General features: G+C 45.9%; 1 protein-coding gene and 1 long non-coding RNA gene across 2 annotated transcripts; one reads left to right on the forward strand and one right to left on the reverse strand.

Moving 5' to 3' along the window:
* Positions 1–275: 275 nt before the first annotated feature.
* Positions 276–6,847, reverse strand: LOC136356555 (uncharacterized). The gene is made up of 9 exons (XR_010741434.1): positions 6,616–6,847; positions 4,929–4,989; positions 2,835–4,837; positions 2,609–2,747; positions 1,585–2,492; positions 1,391–1,479; positions 1,267–1,321; positions 730–1,141; positions 276–510 (listed from the first exon to the last, which is right to left on the reverse strand). It is a non-coding gene; the product is annotated as an uncharacterized lncRNA (long non-coding RNA).
* On the forward strand, positions 1,619–6,333 carry LOC4339179 (putative disease resistance protein RGA3). The gene is made up of 2 exons (XM_015785220.3): positions 1,619–5,018; positions 5,995–6,333. The coding sequence occupies exon 1, from the start codon at positions 1,619–1,621 to the stop codon at positions 4,991–4,993; it is 3,375 nt and encodes a 1,124-aa protein (XP_015640706.1). The 3' UTR covers positions 4,994–5,018; positions 5,995–6,333.
* Positions 6,848–9,927: the final 3,080 nt, after the last annotated feature.

Raw genomic sequence — 9,927 nt, forward strand, 5'->3', positions numbered from 1 at the left:
ACGTTCTGTGCACATGGGCCTACTCCGATGGGCCGTAAATCGTGGCCCAACTACACGCGACGACGAGACAGGGATGCGCGAGACGTACAGCGCGTGGACTTTAGTACCGTATCGGCCACCTACATTTGCGGAGCCAGTTTAAAAGCTGGGCTTTAAGCCCATCGCACTGCCCCTTAAGGAGGCACCTGTTGACTGTTCTTGGTACAAAGTGTGAGCTGTACTTATGTATAAAATATATGCACATAGAACGTACATAAAAAAGTGTATGTAAATAGGTTCCTGAAAAGTGTTGAAAAAACACACAAAATTTTAATCTCTACGGTTTTTTTTCACTTTAGCACTCCATTATAGAGTCATAAACTGTATTTTATATATTTGTAGAAATCATACATAAAAGAAGCGTATACAGATTACAGAACCGAACTTGTATCAGTAACTTACCAACGACCAACGTCGAGCTCAAATGAAGTACCCCTTTTTCCTTTTGTTTTGCAAAGAACATTCCCTTTGCTGCAAAAAAAAAGGAGGAGAAATAATTGATAAATACTACACAGATATGACCAAAGTAGGATTATTCGGCATCCTTCACTGCTGCTAAAGAAGTCAAAACTCTCACGAACAGTAGGTGTGAAACAAGTTAAGCAACCTAGACATTATCAATAAAATAAAATGGTTATCGAGTGTGAAACATGACGCACATCAAGATGAAACCATAAAGAAATCACGCACCTTCATCAATCATACAGTGCTTCTTCTTCTTTTTTTTCAAGGACTGGCACGAAGAGCTCGCACTTTCATCAAATACTATATGCTAACCCACCTAACTGCGACTTGTGCGAACCTGGAAAATTTTAATCAAAGATATCTAGTGGAAAGAGATCTTCTGAACGGTTCTTTTCAAAATTTTCCATTCGATGCCGGGCAGCCATGGTTGACTGAACACAAGAGAAAGGATGCGAGACATATTTGCACATGACTGTAGCAGGCCTGCTGAAGCTGTGCTTCTTTTCGAACAGCATTTGATGTTGCTTTGGCTGGTCTTTCTAGGAAATTGCCAAGCTTGCATCGACAGCACTTGAGTTCATTTGAATATTACACATAACGCTGGGGAATCGACAGCTTGTCTCCTTTGGTAATTTATCTGCACAAGACATTGGAGTAAGATTCAGATGATTGGTCAACACATGAGTGAAGTACCAGATAACTCTACAACTGTAAGTTACAAAAAAACAGACGCCTTGAGAGTATATCATATTTCTCTTTTACATCGGACGGATGTTGTTTTCGCCACCAGGATGTCTCATATGGGCCAAACCCTATCCTGTGACAAAAATAAGAACACATTTTATAATAAATTTATCCTCATTTTTTTATATGGAATAAAGTATACCTCAGATGTCATGATCCTATTAAGCATACAAATCATAGAAGCCACCGATCAGATCGTCGGTAGTCCAGGAGAGATGTTACAGCAGGTCCCTACAATACACAACTTTTCTTTTCTGAAAATGTACAGGCAACAACGACTTTGAGGTCAATGCTGGAGACTCAACTAAGTACCCCCAAAGTCCCAAGCCTCCTCACCTTCCGTTCCAATTAGCATACCCAACCGAAGAACATGGTGATCGGAGAAGCTGTTCTGTCTGCCTTCATGCAAGCACTTTTTGATAAAGTGATTGCTGCTGCTATAGGTGAGCTGAAATTCCCCCAAGACATAGCTGAGGAGCTGCAGAAGTTATCCAGCAGTCTGTCAACGATTCAAGCGCATGTCGAAGATGCTGAGGCTCGGCAACTTAAGGATAGGGCGGCACGAAGCTGGCTTGCCAAGCTTAAGGATGTCGCATATGAGATGGATGACTTGCTCGATGAATATGCAGCTGAGACCCTCCAATCTGAACTAGAAGGCTCGTCCCGCAGTCGCCATCTGAGCAAGGTTAGAAGCAGTTTCTGTTGCCTTTGGTTGAACAACTGTTTTTCCAACCACAAGATTGTGCAACAAATAAGGAAGATCGAGGAGAAGATCGACAGGCTTGTGAAAGAAAGACAGCTTATTGGGCCCGATATGAGCAGTACCATGGACAGAGAAGAGATCAAAGAGAGGCCGAAGACCAGTTCACTAATTGATGGCTCAAGTGTGTTTGGGAGAGAAGAAGATAAAGAGAACATTGTGAAGATGCTGTTGACTCCGAACAACTCCAACCATGCCAACGTTTCTGTTCTTCCCATAGTGGGTATGGGGGGACTAGGGAAGACAACTCTAACACAGCTTGTCTACAATGATCCAAGAGTAAAGGAGTACTTCCAGTTACGGGTGTGGCTGTGCGTTTCTGAAAATTTTGACGAAATGAAGCTTACCAAGGAAACCATTGAATCAGTTGCCAGTGGGTTCTCATCGGTCACGACCAACATGAACTTGCTTCAAGAAGATCTCTCAAAAAAGCTGGAAGGTAAAAGATTTCTTCTAGTACTTGATGATGTTTGGAATGAGGACCCTGAAAAATGGGACAGATATCGTTGTGCTCTTGTTAGTGGAAGCAATGGAAGCAGAATTGTAGTAACTACACGGAACAAAAATGTTGGGAAACTAATGGGTGGAATGACTCCTTACTTTCTAAAGCAGTTATCTGAAAATGATTGCTGGAACTTGTTCAGGAGCTATGCATTTGCTGATGGTGACTCCAGTTTGCACCCACATTTAGAAATTATAGGCAAGGAAATTGTGAAGAAGTTGAAAGGCCTCCCACTTGCTGCAAAAGCAATAGGTAGTTTGTTATGTACCAAGGATACTGAGGATGATTGGAAGAATGTATTAAGGAGTGAAATATGGGAACTACCATCAGATAAGAACAATATATTACCAGCACTGAGGCTGAGTTACAATCATTTGCCTGCCATATTGAAGCGATGTTTTGCGTTTTGCTCAGTCTTCCATAAAGATTATGTGTTCGAAAAAGAAACCTTGGTGCAAATATGGATGGCCCTTGGGTTCATTCAGTCTCCAGGAAGGAGAACAATTGAGGAACTTGGGAGCAGCTATTTTGATGAACTATTAAGCAGATCCTTCTTCCAACATCACAAAGGAGGATATGTGATGCATGACGCCATGCATGACCTTGCACAGTCGGTCTCAATGGATGAATGCTTAAGATTGGATGACCCTCCAAACAGCAGCAGCACTTCAAGAAGTTCCAGGCACCTGTCATTCTCTTGTCACAATAGAAGCCGGACTTCATTTGAAGACTTTCTTGGATTTAAGAGAGCACGCACACTTCTACTATTAAATGGATATAAATCAAGGACAAGCCCTATTCCCAGTGATCTGTTCCTCATGTTAAGGTACCTCCATGTGCTTGAATTGAACCGGCGAGACATTACTGAGTTGCCAGACTCCATCGGGAACCTAAAAATGCTCCGTTATTTGAATCTTTCAGGCACTGGTATAACTGTGTTGCCTTCATCAATTGGTAGGCTCTTCAACTTGCAAACACTTAAGTTGAAAAACTGCCATGTATTAGAGTGCATCCCAGAAAGCATAACCAATCTTGTAAATCTTCGATGGCTAGAAGCACGAATAGATTTGATCACTGGCATTGCAAGAATAGGGAACTTGACTTGCCTCCAACAGTTGGAGGAATTTGTTGTTCATAACGACAAAGGATACAAGATCAGTGAATTGAAAACAATGATGAGTATCGGAGGTCGTATATGTATTAAGAATCTTGAGGCTGTAGATAGTGCAGAAGAGGCAGGTGAAGCTTTACTAAGCAAGAAGACACGCATCAGGATTCTAGACCTGGTATGGTCCGACAGGAGGCACCTAACTTCAGAAGAAGCAAATCAAGAGAAAGAGATACTTGAACAGCTCCAACCACATTGCGAACTCAGGGAGCTGACGGTCAAGGGATTTGTGGGATTCTACTTTCCAAAGTGGTTAAGCAGACTTTGTCACTTGCAAACTATTCACCTGTCTGACTGTACAAATTGTTCGATTCTACCAGCACTAGGGGAGCTACCTCTACTCAAGTTCTTAGACATTGGGGGTTTTCCTGCCATTATTCAAATCAACCAAGAGTTTTCAGGCAGCGATGAGGTTAAGGGGTTTCCGTCACTGAAGGAACTTGTAATTGAAGACATGGTTAATCTCCAAAGATGGGTTTCTTTTCAAGATGGTGAGTTGCTTCCATCCCTCACAGAACTTGAAGTGATTGACTGCCCACAAGTAACAGAATTCCCGCCCTTACCACCGACATTAGTAAAGCTCATAATTTCAGAAACAGGGTTCACTATTCTTCCAGAAGTCCATGTACCAAACTGTCAATTTTCATCATCATTAGCATGTTTACAGATTCATCAGTGCCCAAATCTCATATCCTTACAGAATGGATTGCTTAGCCAGAAATTATTCTCTCTCCAGCAATTAACCATTACTAAGTGCGCAGAGCTAACTCATCTGCCAGCTGAAGGATTCAGATCCCTGACTGCTCTTAAAAGTCTCCACATTTATGATTGCGAGATGCTGGCACCATCAGAGCAGCATAGCTTGCTACCCCCCATGCTTGAAGACCTGCGCATCACTTCATGCTCCAATCTAATCAATCCTCTTCTTCAAGAGCTAAATGAACTATCCTCACTGATACATCTTACCATCACTAATTGTGCCAACTTTTATTCTTTTCCAGTAAAGCTTCCAGTCACTCTGCAAACATTGGAGATCTTCCAGTGCAGTGATATGAGCTACTTGCCAGCTGACCTAAATGAAGTTTCCTGTCTAACAGTTATGACCATCTTGAAATGCCCTCTTATAACATGCTTGTCAGAACATGGCCTTCCAGAATCACTAAAAGAATTATACATCAAAGAATGCCCTTTAATAACAGAGAGGTGCCAGGAAATTGGTGGAGAAGATTGGCCTAAAATTGCTCATGTACCAGTAATAGAGATAGATGATGATTACTTCATACCCAACAGGAGCATAAGAAGAAGGTTGTCCTGAATGCAACAGCGATATAGCTGAAATGGTAAGAACTGAATGCCTTTTCTGTTTTTTCTGTCTAAGTATGTGTTGTCAACTAAGTACTCAACTTATCAGTGTTAAAACTCTTTGATATAAAATGTTTCTTTACAAGTAAAAAAAATTGAGTAAATTTCACAAAACTACAGGTACTTTAAACAAATTATCAAAAAACTACAAATTTAACATGATGTATCCAAAACTACAGATTTAACACTGAAATTATCGCAAAACTACAGATTTAAGGTGGAATATCACAAAACTACACATTTAGTAACAAAGTTATCACAAAACTACAGGATTTAAGGTGGGATATTGCAAAACTACACATTTAGTAACAATGTTATCACAAAACTACAGGTTTAGTATCAATTTAACCACAAAAGTTGGACATTTTTAACTCAAACCTAACATTAGTGTTAAGTATTTAAACCCTAAAATATGTAGTTTTGTAATAATTTTATTATTAAAACTATAGTTTTGCGATACTTAGCCTTAAACCTGTAGTTTTGTGATAAATTTATTGTTAAATCTGTAGTTTTGTGATACATGACCTTAAATCTATAGTTTTCTGATAATTTGACCAAAGTATCTATAGTTTTGTGAATTTTACTCAAAAAAATTCAGACCAGCACCCCAAAACCATGGTCAAGTCATACCTTGTAAGGGAATGAAAACCTAAAACTTTGCAGTGAGACATGCATATTTTCTCATGGAACCATGCATAGTAACAAAAACATTTGGTCCAATTTTAGAGAATGTTGTGGCGTGACTTCCCAAGAAGAAAAGTCCAGGGCAGTACTCTATACAGATGGTAACTGGTTTCTAAAAATATCGATGATAAAGTATTAAAGTTCCATGCATAAGTATTATAAGTTAGCGCAGCTCACTTAGTTTGACCAAATAAAAATAATGGCGTCCATCTTTCTTTAAAAAAATGGTCAAAACACTTATTTGTGCACTATGTTCTCTGTATTTTTCAGATCACATATGAACTCATGATGTTGGTGGATGCTGATACTTCAAGAACATTATGCATTTATGCATTCAACCTGCCATCACAAAGCACTGTGAAGAAAAAAAATCAGGTACTTTAGCGGAAGAGTATGGTCTTAACTAATCAGTTCCTTGCGTTTCTCAAACATTGGGAAGCTTCCATTATGTCATAAATTTATAAACATCATTGTCCTAAGCGCATGTTTCAGATCCAGCTTATTCTATTGTGGCATTGTTTGTACTCATCTAGTTAAATGTGTGACTGTAACTTTCAAGAGTTAACTCTTTGGCTAAACTTTTGCTATGGAGATAAGTTGAACCGCCAACGATCCTTACTTTTTAAGCTATGCATTTCAACACTCAAGACTGATTAGCCCCAGATTTGGGTATCTTAACACCAATTATCTCAAGAAGCAAGCGGTTGTGAATTGTGACCATGCCAAGGCAAACGGTAAATATCCTGGAAAACCTAATTGCGCAGTACGCATAAAGGGTAGGAGAATCAGAGAATTACCATATCACCAATTTCTCGGAAGAAAAAAAATTACGGCATCAAACTCAGATGCATCATTCTGAACTCATTAGAGAATCGCGGCTATTGAACTTACCGCCTGATGAAAAAACGAAGGACGCGTTGCGCGCTCTCTCTCTCTCTCCTCTCCTCTCCTCTCCTCTCCTCTCCTCCCGCGTCTCCGGTTTGGCAGGGTGCAAACCGGCGGTAGAGCGCTCCGAGGCGGCCGCGGCAACGCGCGACGTGTGCGCCGCCGGGCAGCGGGCGCCGCGCGTGCCGCCGTCGGTGGCGGTGGCTTCGGCCATGGCGACCTTTCTCGTCAGGGACTCACGGGCTGCTGGGCTGGGCCTCTTCGGAAGACGATTGGTGCAATTGGGCAGGTGCAACAAGGGCCAAGGCCCATCACGTATGAGGTCGTTTTAATTTGCAATAAGTTCATCTGAGTTCCCTGAACTTGTCAACGAATCCGATTTTCGTCCTTAACCCCAAAACCAGATACCATGGGTCCCTCAACTATCAAAACCGTGCAGACTACGTCCCTCGGCGGTTTTGGCTGACGTGGCGTCTATGTAGCTATTTTGACTTGGTCTTTATCTGACGTGGCATTGACGTGGTGCTTATGTGGTAATTTGATTTGAAAAAAATAATAATATACATGCAACCCACATGTCAGTTCTGCACAAAAGATAATTATAAATGGTGGGGCCACGTGGGCCCCACATGTCATCCTCAATCCCATGCGGCTGCTGCTGCTCTTCTTCCTCCTTCGTTCTTCGCGGCGCTGCTCCTGATGGAGCGGGGTGGGGGGAGCGGCGCCGCGGCGACGCTGTGGCGGTGGACTCGCGGGAGGACGCCTCCTAGCCAGCAGCGGAGGCGGAGGCGAGCGGCGATGTACGAGTTTTGAGGGGACGGCGTGGCCGGTGGCGAAGCGGATCGCGCTGGGGCAGATCATCATCATATACGTGCGAGGTTCAGGGAGGAGAGCATGCGGTCGGAGGCGGTGCTGCTGCATCCGGCAAACGTGGTGGCGTGCACGGCGCTCGGGGTTGTGGCGGCGCTGCTGGGCGTGCTGCTCCCCTGCCCGAGGCTGGCCACGCGCGACGCCACGGACAAGAGGCTCGCCTACTTGGAGGTGGCGGCAGAGAGGGTCATGCTGCTGGCCCACGCCTTCCAGTTGCACTTCTCGAGCGGCGATGCAGGTGATGATGAGAGAGCATCATATTGTCGTTGCAGCAGACGGCGGCGGCAGTGCGTGGCCGCGTGCATCATGTCGCAGGCCGACCGCGCAGCCTCCGCCGGCCGGCGCCGTCCTCCTCCGCCGCATAAGCTCCGCCCAAGTATGTATACTATACGCGTGCAGCAAATCATGCAACAAACCTACACTATAGTATAGATAGTAGATGCATGCATACAGATGGCCCGATCGAAGAAGAGTCGTCGGAATCTAGTAGTGCTAAGTTACATATGAGATATGATGGCCTAACATTAACACTATCAGCAGCATCTGCACGACACCAACATGGCTGCAGCAGCCTACCGACCATGTACGCCTGGCTTTGCTCACAAAACGCATTCCCAGCTGCAGCAACACAGGCATAGGTAGCATGGAGATGGCCAAACTAGCACCGGTCTCTGTTGTTGCTGCTGCAGCTGGCTCCTTTCCTCTTCCTCTTATGCTTGGATCTCCTCCTCCATGGATCTCATCCGGCGGCGCCCCAACGTCCACCTAAGCTGCTGCTCTCTGTTGTCTGCACACTCAGACGCTGCTGCCTGCCTGCCTCCCAAGTCAAGGTGATCTCAGCAACAACAAAACACGACGATGAAAAGCAACCGGAGCAGACGAGGAAGAAGAAACACCAGTGGCACAAGGAAACAACAACAAGATACACCATGAGGAGGCTGGTGGCCGCGCGCGGCCAAGTGCGGCTTCTCGCTGGGCCTCGCCGTCCTACTCGGCCTGCTCTTCAGCAGCGACCACGGCTTCTGGTCGGGGCTCATCGTGGCCACCACCATGGTCGCCATGACCGCCATGGGTGGAGGTGGGGAGGGAGACGAGTGGATTCGCCATGTCTCGACCGCTCCGACCGCCTCCCGTGGCGCTCCCCCCCCCCCACCCCGCCCAGCGCTCCCGCCGCCGACGCTCTCCCCTTCTCTTGCGCTGCCACCGCCGTCGCCGTCACTGCGTCGCCAGCCGCTGCCGCCGTGCCGCCGTGCGCCGAACCTCCCCGTCCCGTGGCGGCTGGAGAGAGGAGAGGGGAGAGAGGGAGAGATGAGGAAGAAGGGTAGGGTGGGAACGACATGTGGGGCCCATGTGGGCCCCACCATTTTTAATTATTTTTTATGTAACTGATATGTGGGTCCCACCAGTTTTATTATTTTTCTGGATGAATTGCCATGTAAGCGCCATGTCACTGCCATGTCATACGAAGACCGAGTCAAAATAGCCACGTAGGCGCCACATCAGCGAAAACCGCTATCTAAACCACCGAGGGACCTTATCTGCACCGGTTTTGATAGTTGAAGGATTCGTTGTATCTGGTTTTAGGGTTCAAGGACGAAAATTGGATTCGTTGACAAGTTTAGAGACCTCAGATGAACTTATTCCTTTTAATTTTGGAAAAATACATCGAAAGTCTCTTGTATTGTCATCGGATTACAAAATCATCCTCCAACCATAAAACTAGATATATGTCATCCTTTAACTTACAAAACCGGGTCACTCTAAGTTCTTAGGAAGTTTTGACCCCGGTTTTATCTGACATGACAAATGAGTCGGCGTGGGCCCCACACGTCAGCTGCTATTTCCCCTCCCTCTCCACCTCTCTTCCTCTGTCATCCCATCCTCCCTTTCTTGGCAACCAAAGTCAGGGGAGAGGAGCTGGGCGCGGACGATGGCTGGTAGGGGAGGAGTTGAGTTGACCCTCTCTCTTTCCATCTTCTATGCCTTCCTCCTCTCTCACTTTTCTCGTCGGTGTGGAGGAGGCCGGCGGGACGATACGGGAGAGGAGGAGGTCTGGCGGCCTCTCGTCGTGGCTGTCGCAGCGATTGTTGCTAAGGAGGAGTAGGCGGTTGCTGCCAAGGCAAGGCTGTGTCGGGCAGGACACGGTAGCATGGACAGGGGCGGCGGAGACCATCCGACAGGCGGTCAATGGGGAGAAGGGCAGCCGACTGCAATGGTGGACGGATGGATTTGTGGTGGGAGGAGCGGGCAAGCTCACCGGCCTCCCTGCTCACCGGCCTCCCCGCTCCCCTCGCTGGACCCGTCTCCTCCCTCTCCATCACTCGTCGTTGGCCTCCCTGCGCCCCTCATTGGCCCCACCTCCCCCCTCGACGGCAGCTTTCCTCGATTGCTGCTAAGGAGGAGTAGGCGGTTGCTGCCAAGGCAAGGCTGGAGGGAGGAGGCTGTGTC

This window comes from Oryza sativa, chromosome 5 (assembly GCF_034140825.1).
Source record: "Oryza sativa Japonica Group chromosome 5, ASM3414082v1".
Classification (NCBI taxonomy): domain Eukaryota; kingdom Viridiplantae; phylum Streptophyta; class Magnoliopsida; order Poales; family Poaceae; genus Oryza; species Oryza sativa.

Bases quoted from the DNA above. Each gene is read 5' to 3' on its own strand.
- LOC4339179 (XM_015785220.3), top strand. From the start codon at position 1,619: ATGGTGATCGGAGAAGCTGTTCTGTCTGCCTTCATGCAAGCACTTTTT.